General features: G+C 34.3%; 1 protein-coding gene across 2 annotated transcripts in view; it reads left to right on the top strand.

The window, feature by feature from the left end:
* The window catches only part of ssp3 (SCAPER domain-containing protein short spindle 3), a 522155-nt gene that overhangs the window by 62274 nt on the left and 441392 nt on the right, over positions 1-18489 (top strand). Inside the window, exons 5-8 of one of the 2 annotated variants that reach the window (XM_081747551.1) lie at positions 3853-3999; positions 7444-8616; positions 9383-9508; positions 17638-17869. In XM_081747551.1, coding sequence (XP_081603677.1) covers positions 3853-3999; positions 7444-8616; positions 9383-9508; positions 17638-17869 — 1678 coding nt within the window. The remainder of the gene's footprint in view (positions 1-3852; positions 4000-7443; positions 8617-9382; positions 9509-17637; positions 17870-18489) is intronic. The other variant, XM_081747559.1, reaches the window with a different exon arrangement.

The raw sequence follows: 18489 nt of genomic DNA, 5'->3' as shown, positions 1-18489 counted from the left end.
TTGCACCACTTTTCCAGGAGCTCCTTGGTCATTTTCCCGGACTTTGAGGCGACAACGTAAAGATTTGCAAATGTTGCGAGGGGTGGTCTTGGATTAGCAGGAATTTTGCCAGATGTTTCCTTGAGTACGATGAATAACATTGGATGTAAAGTTCCGTTAGCACACAGAATCGGTTGAATTGTGTAACTGTACTTTGTAGAATCAACGTTTTGGACACCGACTTCGATGTGCCGTGAACCTTTGATTGCCAAAGTACGCCCTGTGTGCATTTCCAGTTGAAAACCAGACTGATCCATGTTGAAAACGCTATCGACACCGTACCGCTCGATCTTGCCATTGACCCGCACTCGGAATGCTTCCAATTCCTCGGTTCGTTTAGATTCTTTGACCAACTTTGAACGTGTGATGATTTTCGTGATTTTACGTGATGTCAAGTCGTAGGTGCGCTTGAATCTTTGAATCCAGCGGTCGCTTGCCTTGAAATTCGGAATACCACCGAGTTCTTTCGCTCTTGCATTTGCCCAGTACTTGATTCGAGTGTCATGGATGATTTCGCGATTGTCTCTGGCTTTAATGAACTTGTCATAAACATGCTCGTAGACATCTCGCAGCTTATCCTCCCGACTACCTCCTCTTTGATGTGCTTCGAGCCAACGGTTTGGTGATTTCCGAGCTGAGTCTTCATTACTGCCAAGGAACAAGCATTTTGACATGACGTATTTGACAGTTTTCCAAGTTTTCTTGTCTTGGTGAAAATCGTTCGTCCTCAAGGAAATGGCTTTGAACTTTTGCTTGACAGTAGGACCTTCACCAGATGCTCTACGTCGCTTTCTAGGGCTTGATTTGTATGGAGAATCGACAGAAGTTGCTGCGGTATGCGAATCGTCAACCACAATTTGGAAATTCTCATCACTGTCACGCCCAACAGATCCAATGTCCAATGTTTCCATGACTTCGACATCATAAACATCACTGCAATTTGCAGCCAAGACCGTGTCCCAAATAATATTAGCCAGTTCGATTTCCTGTTGATTCGGTCGTGTCTGCGCAAATTCCCGTGTGCGCAGACGCTCCTGGAGGAGGTGAATAATGTTCGCAGGATTGATTTTATTCGTCACTCGGGTAGCCATGTCGCTTATTCGGGATCCCGCACAAGTCTATCTGTCAAACATATTACGCTTAAAGGAGAGTCCACTATAATCAGTCACTCTTGATCCACACTCACAGGATGCAGAGTCCACACAATCAGTCCAAACGCACTGCTAATGTAACACAAAACTCTCTTTCCAGCCGTTGCCATATGACTACAACAGCGTTAAAACACACACTTGCAAAGAAACAGCAAGAACCAGCGCGAAACAGCACAAAACAACGCCTTCACAAACTAACTCTACGGTCAGGTTCTCTGTAGCCACAGGCATGCCGGTCGGCCTTGGCGGACTGCTTGGCGACGTTCCAACGGCGGTTACTGCTAAACCAGGCTTTAGTCTGGCGAATGCCAACCCATTCCTCATATCGGGAGTCAAGGTCTACAATGTCCACTAGGTTTGGTCCCAAAAGGGGCGGGACAACTGTGTCATGAACCTTGTTAGAACCAAGGGGCCGGGGAGGGGAAGCACGGTGGCTCAGTGATAGAGCGCTTACCTCTGGTGCTCGGAGTCCATGGTAGATCCTCGGCCAAGTAAGTTTGTGATGGACAACATCGTGGTTGTGATTTTCCTCGGGGGGCAACGGTGGTTTAGTGGTAGAGCGTTCACCTCTGGTGCTTGGGGTCCCTGGTTCGATCCCAGCTTGCACCAAGTGAACTTTGTGGTGGACAAACACCGTATGCGTGGGTTTTCTCGGGGTTTTCCCGTTTCCTCCCACTTTCTTCATTCCACCATTTCCCTCATTTCTCAAAAACTCCTTTAGCCTAACCGGCATAACCGTGGGACGTAAAACTCAAAAATTTCATTTCATTTTTTCTCGGATACTCCAGTTTCCTCCCACATTATTATTCCACCAATTCTTCCATCATCATATACTTGTCTAAATCATCCGTTTCCCTGAGTCTAAAGAGCATAATCGTGGGACGTTAAACTGAAAGATTTCATTTAATTTTTCAATTCGTGGAAGCAAATTTTTTGTGTGATTGCAATGATTGTCAGTGATCGTATGATTACAGGGTGCTCACCCAACTGTAAAACAGTGAATAAAGCCGTGGATTTCGTATAGCATGAGAAAACCTGGAATAAGCAGCGATTTTTCGTTATCAGACCGAAAATCTAGAAAATTTTAAAATAAAAAAAAAATAAATAAATAAAAATCCGCATCGGACGGTCTTTATAGTCGGTGTACGATCGGTAAAGATTATATTTATAAACTTTCCGTCCGTGAAATTGAACATTTTTTTGACTGTAAAAACCGTGAAAAAGTCGTGAATTTAATTATTTAGTTTGAGTGGGAACCCTAGATCGAATAAAATTTTTTTTGCAAATTACCTAAATCCATAGGTAGCTCTTATTTTGTGTTTTATATAAAGACTACTTCCAATACCTGTCTCTTAGCTGGAAAAATACATTCTTAATACGTATTTAAATTTGATGTTTGACCAGTCTCAAAATTTCGGATTATTCAGGAACAGGAGAATAATTATATTTGTTATCTTTTTCATATTCTTTGACTCACATGTGCCCACAGGCGCTGCAAGAATAGGACTATTGGTGACTGACAGGGATAATAACTTTATAATAAAGGAGGAAGATCGGTTCAAACCATATCCTAATTCAACGTCTTCAGTCCAATAGTCAATGTATTATACAACACAAAGTATACTGTATTCCATAGGGTTTACTAGTCATTCAATACTATTATTGGCACCTCGGTAGTATGTAATTCGTGTCATATAAGCCAGAGGACGTTAACATTGTACTGTGTATGAGTAGTGCCATGTTGTTCGATGAGATATATCGTGTGTTCGCTCTTCGTTATGTTTGTATGTGGAAAAGACCGCAAAAGACGATTAATCTGTCATCTTGTAGTGAAGATAATTATGTTGAATAATGACTGAAAGAAGTGAGGAACAAAAGAAGGAGAAAAGACTGGCTTTGTTGAAGGATTCACTGCTGGATCTCTGATTAAAATCTCATTAGTGTTGGCCCTGAGGTAAACACGTTTGTTCATAGGAGACCATTAGATCAGTACGAGATCATTAGATAACATTAGCAAAAGTTCTATTTAAATTCAAAGTAATGAAAAATCATTTTTCTTTCTTTCGATACTTTATACAGAAATAGCGAATAGAAATCAGAATCATAAATACAAGAATAGATTAATCTTCCTTTATCTCACAGCCACAGTCGTCTTCTTTTAACATATTTCCTTTTCTCATTCTTGTTAGAAAGTTGAAAATCGTAACTTACGCATAATGATCGCAATTGGATATTGTACTTTTAATTTCAGTTAGTTTTTTTAGGGGGGGGGAGGGGGGTTTGCGCTTACGAAAGTATATACACCTCAGGCCAACTGTTATGTACAATCCGTATGCTTCTTGTGCTACATACATCAAAATGAGATCATTTAAAAAATTAATTCAAATAAAACTAGTTTATATATATATATATATATAGATATATATGTGTGTGTGTGTGTGGCAACATTTTCTTAGTTTTAAAGTATCTTCTATATTCTAGGACGATACGCTTTCCCAAGTGTGTGCTTGCTTTTGTTTTACATTCGAAGCATTTGGATGCAAGATCAACAGAATGTGTGCTTATTTGATTAATTTCCTTAAATATTCTGTATCTATTTAATTTGGACTAACTTAAACTTCTAATAGAATTTTTTTATTTGTACCTGATTGCTTTATTGCAGGAGGTGATCCTTGTGTTAGATAATTATACTCGTGATTTTCATAATCTAATTGAATGGTTTAAATTAAAATGGGAATATGAAAATACGCCACCACCTCAGCGACCTACGTCCTTAGCATGGGAAGTAAGAAAATCGTCACCAGGGAAGGTGAGTTTTACAAAGCTTGAAAAATTTGCATCTATATCAATATTAAGGAACATTTTTTTTTTTTTTCAATATGTAGAGAATGGAACATGATTTTCATCTTTACTTATTGTTTTTAAGCGTTTCTAAATGAATAAAGTTGTTTTATTTTATGTGCATCGGATAGTAATCGAAGAAAGTGGTAAAGATGTTCATACGAATCAAGATGAATGTGCAGCAATCAGTTGGAAGGTACAGCTTCAGTCGTTTTAATAATAATAATAATAATAATAATAATAATAATAATAATAATAATAATAATAATTTCTCCCAAATAACATGGAATGTTATCCATCGTTACCAAAACATACTACAAATAGCAGCCAAATCCAATACTTGAAAACGATAAATACAACTTATACTGGGATCAAGAAATCAGAACGGATTGATGGTAGCTTCAAATAGATTTGACATTACCGTCATCAATAAGTCTTCCCCGCTGGTCTAGTGGCCAGCGTGTGTGCCTTGTATTTCGATTCCCGTGGGAGAGCTTAAAAAAATTAATTTTATATTTATTCTTTTATCAATCATTCGTCTCGTTTAGCCTAAAGGTCATAATTATGGGACGTTAAACTAAACTTAAAAAAAAAAAAAAAAAAAAAAAAAAAAAAATTGCTATCGTCAATAAAGGAGAAAGCTCAGACGTGCAAGTGACATTCAGAAATGGCATAAACCTGTAAGTAGTGCAAAATAACTCATTATTTTTATCTTTTAAACAAATTGTATTGTTATAAGAGGAAATTTATTCCAAGAAGTTTGTTCTAGACCAACCGATGGCATTTTAGAAAAAGAACAAAAGTTTTATCTGCACTCTAAGCTCTAACCAAGATTTGACGTTTCCTTGTTTTTCATTGCTATTCTTATTCAGTTTTGGATTATTAATATGATAAATTACAAGTTAATTATGCATATGAAGCTTTTATCGGTACAGTTGCGTTAATGTGTCTGTCATTTGCATATACTTATTAGAGGATTGTTTTCAAGAAACTCTGTCAAGATATACAATGGAAAATGTTTATGGACTTCGTTAGAACGAAGCGTTACTCCACACTAACTATACAATCCTACTGCCTCTTAAGATTGGTGTACACACACCGGTATTTAAATGGAAAACTGTATTATGTACTTTTTAATCTTTCTTTTACGCCTTTTCTTTATGCATTGTGACATTTCTTACAGCTTAAGAACTCGTAATTCTGAATAAATTGTTAAGTAACAAAAACTCAAAGGTACTCGCTTCTTCTCCTAGTGACTCTGAAGTTTAATTTTGAGCATGGGAAATATGGACAGAAGTTGGAATAATATCATTGACATCTTCACAGGCACCACCAAACACTGAAGAAGAAGAAGAAGAAGAAAAAGAAGAAAAGAAAGAATTAAGATGTTTATTTTGTGAAGCAAATAGATTTTTATTATTATTATTATTATTAATTTTGAATGTAAGCATTTACTCCTATACCAATCTAAGTACAGTGTCTTATCTAGGCCTTGAAAATCCTGACTGTTGTCAGCAAAAATTCTACGCTAAATATTACTTTTTGAACGATCAATAAGATTTTTGAAGAGCAAAAGTAAGTACCTTTGAGTTCGTTGATAAGACTGCTCTTCAAGTGTTTCACATTATAAGTTAAATAGCACTTCAATTTTATTTGAATCACTGATATATCAGCGTTTTTTTTTTTTTTTTTTTTTTTTGCAGTAGTAGTAGTAATTTACGGAACAAACTTAACTATGTAGGGCAGTTACAATTTTTGCGTAGCATTGTCGGCAACAGTAGAAATGGAAAATACTGTCTGTCTGTTTTTGTTTTGCGTGGACATGAAATAATAATAAATACTGTCTGTTTATTTTTGTTTTGCGTGGACATGAAATATAATAATAATAATAAGTTTTTTATGTGACAAGTATTATGATAATGAAAAGCAAAGTAGACAAAAGGTAATAACAGTTTTTTTAAAGTACAAAATTTGTCAGTTTACAGATTACCTAAAAGGGTAGCGGGTTTTAAATGTGCTAATGACGTCTTTTTATAAAAGTGATTTCTTCTTCTAACATATTTAAATGTTCAGACTTAGTAAATATATATATATATATATATATATATATATATATATATATATATATATATATATATATATATATATATATATATATATATATATATATATTTACTAATCAAATTTAATTTAAGTAATATTAAGTGCAAATGACATTGAATTAGACTAGAAGAAGAAATCACTGAAATTCCAGATCATTTGAAAGAAAACAGGAAAATACTACCATTGGCCAGGAAAAATAGTTTCCCATATAAATCAATCCACTAAAAAATAAAGATGGCGTATGTATTTAACACCGTTAAATGTTGAATCCATAATTCTTCCAAGAAACGGAAAATTGGCACTACGCAGTCTACAAAGTGAAAGTCAATAAATTAATTTCACGCAAGTGTTACACCCAAGTTGTAGTATAACGAAATGCTACCCGGATCCGGTCCGTCTTTTTAGCTTTTGAAAGTTGAAAACACTATTTTTCTTGAGCTATTTCAATAAAATACAAGAGGGTGTAGAAAAAAAAAAAAAAAAAAAGGACTAATGATATGAAATGACTATGTAGTAGTATTAATTATGACTTCCTTATTAGAGTTTGAAACAAATAAAAGAGGTACAGCTAAAGTTTTGTCTTCTGAAAATACGGTTAAGTCTTTCATTTTGAAAACTAATTGTTGTGCTTTATTTCCGTGTGCTGTCAGTGCACATGGTTTCTTTATTGTTATCAATTCTATGATCAGTCTCCAATATGATTGTGTGAAGTCTTTAGTGAATTAATGTATGTTATAGAGGACGGTATGACACTTAAAGGGACACGTGAGATTTTCAAGGGAGGATTTATCACAACTATTTGTGATATCGAAGAAGAACCTTTCTATCAGGATGTTGTGGTCGCAAAAATAGCTCATTTTGGCAATAAATTATAATCATAGATGCTTCGCATTTTACTATCCAATTCTTCGTTTGCGGCGCATTTTATATAGCAAATGAAGAATTGGATAGCAAAATGTGAAACATTTATTGCTTTTAACAAAATGCTGATATATAAAAACCTTCCGCTCACTTTTTAGAGCACAACATGACTAGTAAACTGCACAGATGCAACGCGTGAGGACGTATGGCGAGCCAGATGACCCGTTATAATGTGTTCAGCTCACCGAAAGTTTTTAAATTTTTTTTGGAAGTCGAGTACGACAACAAAGAGATCGTGTTAACCATTTGGCCATGTTTGATGTTTTTAATCACTCACTGTTTGTGTTCGAAATTTGGAATATATATATATATATATACATACGGATCTTACAGTGTAGTAAAATAATTTGTACGAATATTGAGTCGATTTTATCTTTTATTATTACAGGTTTACCATCCATGTGTTGTGGAAAAGAAGCTTCATATCAAAAGCACAGCAAAGAAACAACTAGATTTTAGTTTAACCAGTAAGATGAATTCTAAAGCTTCGTCTAGTGGACAGGAAACTGACAAAAGTGGTGCAGCCAAATTAATTAGAAATGGACCTTTAGTCGAGGAAGAAAGCCCTAAATCTTCTGTAGTATTAAATAAAACGTCTATGGAAACAAAAGAAAGTTTAATGGAAACCCCAGTGATTGCAGAAGAACAGAATAAATTAAAACCAGTAAGTGAAGCAAACTTCCAGTGTGTTAACAGTGCTACTGACGATGAAAACAAGAGTAAGCCTGAAACTTTTGATTTGTTGAATCAAAAAGTGAAAGACCAAGAAAGAGATGTTACGGAGGCTCACAAAGAAAGTGAAAAGACTGATACCGTATCTCAGAAAGTTATTGAGGATACATCACATACTTCAGCAAGCACTACTGATCCGTGCAAATGTACATCTTCAGAAGATATTAATAGTAATTCCAATGAAGTCGAGCCTGTTCGAGAAATTATTTCCTCTACTAACGAAAACCAGTTGGTTGTTGAAAATCATATATCTTCTAATGGAACACAAGATGTTCAAACAAATACTGAAGATGAACACGCTCAGAGCGATGCGAGTACTTTAGAAGGGGAGGAAGTAAAGGTAATGGTACATCAAGCTTCTCAGACTGATGATTTACCTGAAGGTAAAGTAATCCAAGAAATTAGTGCAGCTGATGAACCAACTGTTCCTGAGCCTGTAAGTGCAGTTCCAAACACGCAGAAAACAGTGTCCATTCCTACCAGTGCTTCTTCCGCTAAACCCGTTCCAGTTTCTACTAGTGTAAGTCAGAGCAAACCTGTGTCAACTATCTCTTCCCGTCCCACCATGAAGACTACAACGTCACCACAATCGACAACACGAGCACACCTGACAGGCCCAAGACCAGCGTATGCTGCAGTTTCCAGACTATACACCCCAAAGACGACTGCTGAAGCAAAACCTGTTACTAGGCCTGTGATACAAGCGAGTCCAAAATTTGTTAGAAATCGTTTAGGAGATGGTAAACCGTTGGAATCAGGCAGAGGCATTCGCAGAACGCCGATCGAGTTATCACCTAAGCCACAAAGACCTGTATTGGCAACTCGACAGGTATGCTTTATTTATATATTTGTTTCGTTTTTTAATGACTAGTTGATCAAGTACTATAATTCCTGTAGATATGCATGGTAGGATAAGGTTGTCATGTGGATTCTAAAATGTGTACAATTGAAATTTTGCTTCATTCTGTTTATTAAAGTTATGCAAATTCAATATGCAATATGTGTCATTGTGATAAACAACTTTAAAAAGATTATGGAAATACAAATGAGAGTGATTTTTTTTTATAATTTTGGTGATTAATTTCTTAAGCACTTGAATACAACTTGAAATCTGGTAGTTTTGTTCTTGTCAAAAGCACCGCGTATTTTTAGCTATTAATGTCGTGAGTGAAAATAATAAATAAAAATTATAATATAGTTTGAAGTTGTTAACAACAATATAAGAAAAAATACATAGTAAAGATTTGTGTATAGTATTTTGAGTTAATCATATTTTTATGTAAGGTTTCGAGTCGATAGTATCTGAATACAAACTTTTCATTTTGTGTAATTAATTATGGTGTAGACGATTGGTGTCTTGTAAAATGTTATCTTAACACAAAAGTTGATTTGATACAAAATAAATGTCTTGTATTTATCAGTAAACCGTAATCACTAGTTATATAAGTAGATGTGTATATCTTAGTTTATCTAATTGTTGTGTACATTGGACATCATATTCGTTTAGAATTTCAAGTGTTCTCATCTTCACTTTTCTAAATACTTTCTTTCTGCAGCTATGCACTTATTCCTGTTCTTTTTTCTCACCTTGACAGACACGGCTGAACAATAATGCCATGAGCACATTGCCCAGTAGACCTAACCTCTCTGGGGTAACTGGAAGGGGTGTGAAAACTCAGAGCATTATCGAGGAAAAGCAGGCCTCCATGATATATGTGCAGGTACTCTGCTTGACCTTTGGTAGTGCTCTTAATGTGTTTAAATAGAAGTTTAGACATTTGAGGTTTTCTTATTTCCTTATCACTAGCACAATCTTTTTCTTCACTTTTTGGCAATATTTCAATGTTTATTTTGACTAATGCATGATTGGACAAGGCAAAAAATGCGGAATTTGGGATTGAATCATGTAACTAATAAATAATTTGTATTTGAGAATGCAAAAGCAACATATACCTAAGGTGAAAAATTATAGTTCTGTGGAAGAGACGAATTTCTTTCGATAATTCATCAACTAAATGCGGTTGTCGTCTTTAAGGGTGAAAGAATAAAGTAAATTGGTTCAAAACTAAGGTGTTTTAGTATTTCACAAATTTCACCTTCACGGAAGTCGTTTACAAGTTGGAAGAATCGATTCCTATTTCGACTCTGGCATGTGAATGTGTAAATCGAATCTTCACATAATTATTTTCTCCATTAGTAGACGGACACAACTTCTTAAAGGCACTACAGAAATCCTGTAACTTAAATTATAACAATTAAAATATGCTCGACAACCATTGCGAATAATAATATACACAGATTGCGTATATTTGTAAGGAAATATGCTAGGTACGAGAAATTTATTTTGTTATCTACAAGGGTAATTTTATTTTTAGGATGAGATCTTTAAGGACAATTTTCTCAAAACTGACTCAGACGATTTTGTGTATATTTCATAAATAAACATTTTACTGACAACCTGACAATATGGCTTAATTCATTTGCTCTGAAAAAATCTATGAGGAATAATTTATTTTCGGAAGAGGGGGGAATTATTTGTTTTTTCGGAACATAGCTTTCATATGAAATAATCCTTAAGGGTTAGTTTACTTTTGGAGAGAGAGTTTTCTTCGGGCGAAGTTTTCCGAAAATTTATATTTTGTTCGTATCTTAAAAGAATATGTTTTATTAATAACTGCAGCATAACAGGATTTAGTTTTAGGAGTTGAAAAGAGAAGATGCGGTGGCTTGTACCTTTTATTCTGTTTTTATATATGAAATCATCTTAATTCTGAAGTCTTTTATCACTTTTAATCCGTTTGTTTGCTGCTACATTACTTCCTCCAGTTTTCCTGTCGTGTTATGTTTGTTTATAGATATTACATTTCCGTGCCAGAGTGCCAGATAATTACGCACATATGTTTTTATGTATATATTCACCAAATAAATAAATAAATAAATAAATAAGAGACACTCACCATCGTTCATCCGAAGTATTGAGTACTACGTTTCAAGTGTGAGTGTAACTTGCCCTCAGGTATGTTCACAAAAATACATATGGTGATAAAAATAATTAAAGGTAAATATATATATATTTGGTTTTGGGTGTAAAAACTCATAAAGAGCAGTGCGATAATTACACACATGGGACGTCCGATAGCGTTCCACATATCTTTTTACTATCACATTGCTTGGAATCAGAGGTGCCAGTAAGTAAGTTATTGATACACTTTACATTCTTCCAGAATAAATCCTTACCGTTATTTATTTTTTGTACTTCATGTTTATTTCTTAAACTGATTAATCAGAATCTGTTTTTTTGTCAAGCTAACCTCTGTCTAGATTTAAATGCGAGTGTATGTACAGGGTGTTATTGAACTACAGCAACAAACTGTGAGAGGTGATTTCTCACATCAAAAGAAATAAAAAAAAAAAAAAAAAAAAAAAAAAAATCACATGGATCTGTGGGGTAAAGTGTATAGGTTTAAAGTAAGGGCCGTCCATAAGTGTTGAAACGCTGTATTGCAACACGCGTTATTTCAAAGATGAAAAACCGTGGAGTGGCAGTTCACATCAGCGTAAAGGAAGTCACCTATATTCCATCCAAAAATGCATTTTTCAACAATATGCAGTGTCTGCGCCAGGAATTCCCTACAAGGCATAATTCCCAAGCATACTCTCAACAAAATTCACAGACATGCTGTGACTTAAATATTGGTCCAAACTAGGCATATGGTAAACCTTGACAGCAGTGATCATTTAATTCTGTATGGAAAGTCGGAAGTTTAGGGACCGCCAGTTACACGTTTCTTCGTATTCGTAATAACGCGTGCTCCGATGTATTGTTTCACGATATATATATATATATATATATATATATATATATATATATATATATATATATATATATATATATATATCACATTTTTTACGTGTATTAGCGTGAAACAACACATCGCTGCACGCGTTATTCTGAATATGAGGAACTATAGAACTGACGGCCCCCAATACTTTCGATTTCCCACTGAATATTCTGTGTTCACTACTGTCAAGGTTTATGTCTTTTCTGCTTTGGTCTCATCTTTAAATCGGAGTATACCTGAGAATTCTGTTAGGTGCATGTCTGGTCATCATTATGCCCTGTAGCGAATCCCTTGCGCTGATATTACTGAATTATGCATCTTTGGATTGTGTTTGTGTGACTTCCTTTACGCAATGGATTGCCACTCCACAATTTCTTATGTTCGAAATAATGCATGTCGCAATGTCGTTTTTCCACGTTGTCGGACGGCCTTAGCTCTGTAACTATGCACTTTCCTCACAGGCCTATATGAACTTTCTTTTCTTATTTTCAAATGAAATTTTTCAGTTGAGCGTTCCGTTAGGCGAAGGGAAATGATTGATTAAGGCAAAGGGATGATGATGGAAGAGTTGGTGGAATGAGAATGTGGTAGGAAAATTGAGTACCCATAGAATATTGTTCACCACAAACTGACTTGGCCAGGGACCGCACGCAGCCGAGGTGAGCACTCAAGATCTGAGCCACCGTGCCCTCTTTTTCTTATTTTGATGTAAGAAATCACCTCTTACGGTTTATCGGTATAGTTCATAATACTCCGTGTGTAGTGTGTGTGTGTATGTGTGCTTTTTTTTTTAACGAATTACTTACGAAAAAGTGGTGAAAACATAATAATAATTTAATTTAATAACATATTTAAACTGCTAAGAACAGCATTAGCCAAGTATAGCATTGTACAGTCCGCAGCAAAAAACCTGTAACATGAGCATGTAAGTTTATTGTGAAATTACGCCTAACAGCGCAGGGAATCAACATAACGTCTAAGTGGCAAGAATCACGTCAGGAGAAACCTCGGCGTCCTCCTCTGCACACTTATTTTGGAGCAAAAGACTTTGTCTTTTCACAATAAACTTACATGCTCATGTTGCAGGTTTTTTGTTGCGGACTGTACAAGGTAATTAAATATTTGTGTATAATACAATTTAAAGGCTTAAAATTCAAAGTTATACCATATCAGAGTACAGTTGTAATATTTTATAGTTTAAAACTGAGTCATATAAAGTAAAATACCACTAAAATAACCCTAATCTTAATGATTAGGTTGTCTAATAATAAAATATAAATATAACTATTTATAAAAGAGAATCACATCTGAATTGTTATAACAAAATAAAATATTATGAAAGTACTAAAAACCTAACACAAGCCTAATTTCTAAGAGTCCAGTCCTCTGTTATTATACATAGTAAGTAAGGTACTTAAAACAGAGTTCTTTGTACCGTTCTTAGACAATAAATTTGTTCTAAAATGGACTCGAAAAGTCTTAACGCTTGTTGTTTTCTGTCTGATAAAATATCTAGATTTAAAACCTCTAATAACCTGTCGTAGTCACAGTAATATTGGTACAAATGAAATGAAAATATACATATTTTATAAACCTTTTTTTGAACCCTTTTTATTTTGTCATTATTTGTTTTGCTAATGTTTGTCTAAATCGCACTTGCGAATTCAAGTTTAGGTCTGATTAAGAGTTTTATATAGTCTTATACACGTGGTGTAGTTCTTGAAATTCGATCAGTTTCTAAGTAAATTACCTGTTGCGGTGTTTGCATGTTTGATAACCTCATTCAAGTGGAGGCTGAATGTAAGTTGACGATCAAAAATTGCTCCAAGGTATCGGACAGATTTTACCTTTTCTATAGTTTTACCATTTATACTATATTTTGTTGCCAAGTACTGAATTTTCTTTGTGTATGTTACATGTTTGCATTTGCTGCTATTTATGCTCATACTGTTATCAGACGCCCATTTATAAATGCTGTCTAATGCCGTTTGAATGCATGTTTTGTCGTTTGCAATTGTCACCGTTTTAAAAAGTTTTACATCGTCAACATATAATAAAATCTTTATATCCTGAAGAAGAAGAAGAAGAAGAAGAAGAAGAAGAAGAAGAAGAAGAAGAAGAAGAAGAAGATGATGATGATGATGATGATGATGATGATGATGATGATGATGATGATGATGATGATGATGATGATGATGATGATGATGATGATGATGATGATGATGATGATGATGATGATGATGATGATGATGATGATGATGATGATGATGATGATGATGATGATGATGATGATGATGATGATGATGATGATGATGATGATGATGATGATGATGATGATGATGATGATGATGATGATGATGATGATGATGATGATGATGATGATGATGAAGAAGAAGAAGAAAAAATAAAAAAGCCTTTTCACTAAACCACTTATGTTGGAAGGGGAAGGAATAAGTAGAAAAGAAGAATTGAAGAAGAATCAGAAAACTGAGAAGCGTCCATGTGGGTGCCATGTTGGGTTGGGCTACGTGGTCGAAATTGTTACCAGGCTGTAAATAGATGGAGTTTCGGTTTAGTATTACCTACTTCTAAACTTCCCTTGTCATAAAGTGGGGTATGGGGATACACTTTTAAGTACTAATTGAGTATTCATTGCGAGGGTATCAGAGGATTGTAAAATATGAATATTTAGATAGAACGTATACTAGTTTCTGTGTAATTTCTTGAATCGCTTACGGGAGGTCCCTAATTTTCAAACTAGAATATTCGAAAACATATTTTGTATTTTCAGCGTATTATAAATCTAAAAGGCCTCACTTATGTTTATTAGAACTTTTTTTTCGTGCATTTGATACAAGGAATCCACCTAAATTTATAACAAAGATTTAATTATCATCCTATATATAAGAACAAATAATCCGTGTTTAATTCTGAAGAGGGAGAAATTAAATAAACAGCGCATTTCAGCTATTGATGTTTATTCTGCGAAATGTGGGAGAAATGCCAATGATTGTTACAGGTTAGTGTGGCTGTAAAAACATTTACTACAAAGCTATCGGGTGTGATCTATGTGTAATTATCGTACTTCATTGTAATGAGCTTTTACATTTAGGACCAGGAATGTTTCTATCTGTTGACCGTCCTGAATATTTTCTTAAATGCGGCAAATCTTGAATTATATATAAACTTGAGGTAGTGTTTAATACTTACGAACGGATAATCCGTATTTTTGCAATTTTATATATATATATAAACGTATTTATTTATTTGGTGAATAGATGTCAGTAGCTTGTATTTCTTTTGTTATTTTTTATGTATTAACCAGTCTAACCTTGAACCAATTTTCCTTGTTTCTTCACTCTTAAAAATAGATGGCAACTGTATTTTGTTATTGAAATTATTGGGAGAAATTCGTCTCCTTTTTAAGTATGCGTAAGTATAGTTTTTTACCTTAACTAATATCTATATGTTATTATTTTGGATTATAGATGAAAATAATATGGTTTTAGGGTTGCGTATTTAAAAGAAATTTGTACTTTTTGTAATACCTCTCTGCTCTGACAAATTGTTAAGATCCCTTTTTCCCTAGTGATTCAAGCATATACTTGCATGTGGTTGTACCATAATTCATGAGTTAGAGGTGCCATTTCTCGACAATATATATATCTTTAAGTAATGTTGTCAGAAATATTTTACTTGGGAATGGAGATGTATAGTTCTACTAAGCAGTGAAGTGTATTCGAATATTATATGGATGAAAAATTACAATTTCCCTAACTTATACTATTAATACTTGTTTCGGATACTATAAATAGATAAATTGTCATTTCTGTGTCAGCCTTACAAGGATATGCAGTGGATGGGAAGGAAATGTTTAAGTATTTTAAAACCATTATCAGCATGTTGATGTATCCGAGAAATTCATTGTAATATTTGTAAATGCAGAATATCGATATAATTAGCTCTTCAGTTGTCCTTTCAAAATTGGTGGTGGGTGTTTCAGTATATTGTGTGGTTTGTTTGTTTTTGTGTTGTTTAGATATGTTTGTTTTGTAGTATTGCGTTTTAATATTATTTGAGATATTCTGAAAGTTTTCAATTAATCCTTTTCTTGTTGAATGAGATCAGAAGATATTAATGTTAATTTAAAAGATATATTTTGTATTGCTACGCAGTAATAGTATTTGGTTAGGAAAATTTTAGTTCATTATCGTTGGCGAGCTATACTACAGTTTCAAGAAGTTGAAAGGAACATGAAAATATACTGACATATGGATATTTTGTGCATTCTTATTTCAGTGTTATTCATAGTCAGTTAGAACCTTCTATTTATTAAGTGTAACATTTAATTGATATCTGTTTTTAGTGGTTCACTTTCGACGAGATGATTTTGAAATTTCTTGTTCCAAGAATTTTCGTGCATAAATCTAAAATTTGGTTGGATTTCTATTCGAATATCTGTGACACTATCGATTTAGTGCTATTTATTTATTTCGCTTAAGCTTTACGTCACTGGTTAAGTTCTGTGGAGATGATAACAATGATGAGAGATATGACTCAACTCTGTACTCTTGTGTTAGCTTTGATGAGCATGTTAGTAGTGTGGGATTATTTCTTAAACTACTACTTGTTCCATACTTGTTTTTTACCTGGTGAACAGGAAAAAGTCTCTTCAGCACTTAAAAGTCAAAAATAGATAAATTTGCAAACCTGTTCGCTTCTGGCATGTTCAGTTATGTTAAGCTATATCATTGCAGAAGCGGACGGCCTGAACAAATCTATTTGTTTTTGATTTTCAGTGCTGAAGATCTCTCTTTTGCATACCAGAAAAAAAAAAAAAAAAAAAAAAGGGGGAATATGCAACAGTTCAAGAAATACCGGTAGCGTAATCCCAGAGTAACATGTTCGTCAAAATTGACAGAAATAAAGGCGACAAAATATTGGAGTGTTTTCAAACGCCTCACCGCATGACACAGGTAAATAAACCTTGATGTGTAATAAATACAGGATATCATTGCTTTAGCTGTATAGAGCAACGAAAAATAAACCCATTCTTCTTAATTTCTCATAAAGGCGACCAACGCAGTTCCATTAAATTATAAACCAAAATTAAGAACCACACAAGTTGGTAAGCTGTTTATATGTACTCATGTCAGTTACGTTTTTTTTTTCTTATTTTTCCTTCTAAATATAATTTCTAGATTAAAACACTGAATAAACTGAAGCATGTCAGGTGATAATTATTGAACAATTACTAATTGCTTTAATGGCGTACTTATGATTCATAGATTTGCGTATACATATGGTTGGAACAGAGCAATTCCGAAGTGGAAAATGAAAATAAATTACTTAACCAGATAATAGTGTAGTGTAATCACATTTTAAAAGTTTACGATAAACACTTTCGCTAAATACTTCATCAAATAAGGAGGCGAAGTAGAGATTCTAAGTGCTATATTTCTATGCAAGGTCACGTAATAGTCTTACAAGGCTGAAAGTAAGTAGAGTTTAGTAGAGGAAGTTTTATCGTTATTTATTGTTTATTCACTCACCTGTACTCTCATCGAAGCACTTCTCTCATTAATTTTATCTTCCCCCATTACTAAAGTTTACTTACTTTCAGCTTTTTAAATTTTTGTTGTTTAGCGTTCCTTTTCAGCACCGAGGCTATATAAGTCGTGGACATACAATTAAAGTTTGAACCCGAACCACTGTAATGTGTTAAAATTTCAACACTTGTGCACTGGGAATTGAATTCCACTGTGCATCAAAGGCTCTCGCGCTTACTACTTACGCTTTGTCATGTAACACTATCACATGACCCTGCATCCTAAATGTTCTTTAAGATTTCTTTTCCTTTCCTCTACTTCTCGTCTTTATCTGATGAAGTTTTACCGAAAGTGCTTATAGTATTATCTTTTTAGTGTCTATCATGGTTATAATTATTTTCTAATAACGTGATTATAAAATTCTGAGAAGGTTGTTGATAAAGATATATTGTGTCTTAGTCTCGTAGCAAGATGCATACTCCACCACAACCTGAAGAAGGCACAGAAGCGCAAGGGAAATCAGAAGCGTTGAGTGCTTCTAACTCATCTCTAAATAGTTCAGCGTCTTCGGGAGGAAAAAGTTGGGCTGATAAGTTAAAAGGAAGCACACCAACACCAACTAATGATCAGAATGTTACTGCAACATCAGCCGAAAATATACCAAAGCAGACGACAGTAAATAAGGATGATGGTAAGTTAAATAGAAATATTGTCTGTTTGAGAAACAATTAGGGATTTGTTAAAAATTTTGCTGTATTGTAATACTTGAGCGGAGATTTCAAATACTGGATATAACGCAAATACTTTCTGAATATAATGCTTACCTATTTAAAACTGTATTATTTTCAAATATTCGGTAAACTGCTGCGTCATCTACTCGATAGGTTAAGGAACTGTTCTAGATTTGACTAATCTTCAATTTCCCATTCGCTGTCTTACCGGCCGGTTGCTGTGCCAGCAGCCAGGTTTTCTCTTCTTTGGCATTTTTCTCAAACTCCTACTGACTGTCGTCTGCTTTTAATTTGTAGTCGGCCTGATTTTGTGATTCCACCTTTTGTTCAGTGCCTGCTGGTACTTAGTACAAGTGAAATAAAATGAAAGAATTTAGATCATTGGAAAGTAATGTTTTTAGGGAAAAAATGATGTTGTTGACGGGAAATGTTTGTGACAACAGTTAATTCTTGATTTAATTTGTATGTGCGATGTGTGTGAATAAAACACGACACTGCATATCCATACATATCGCTTAGAATGTGTAACAATGGTGTTCTTTCACTAAGACAGACTCATGCACTCGCCTTAGAAAAGTAT

The sequence above is a fragment of the Thermobia domestica genome, chromosome 2 (genome assembly GCF_964235325.1).
Source record: "Thermobia domestica chromosome 2, izTheDome1.hap1.1, whole genome shotgun sequence".
NCBI lineage: Eukaryota > Metazoa > Arthropoda > Insecta > Zygentoma > Lepismatidae > Thermobia > Thermobia domestica.
Note: the sequence above shows the minus strand (reverse complement) of the source record. Positions and strands in the feature narration are given on the sequence as shown.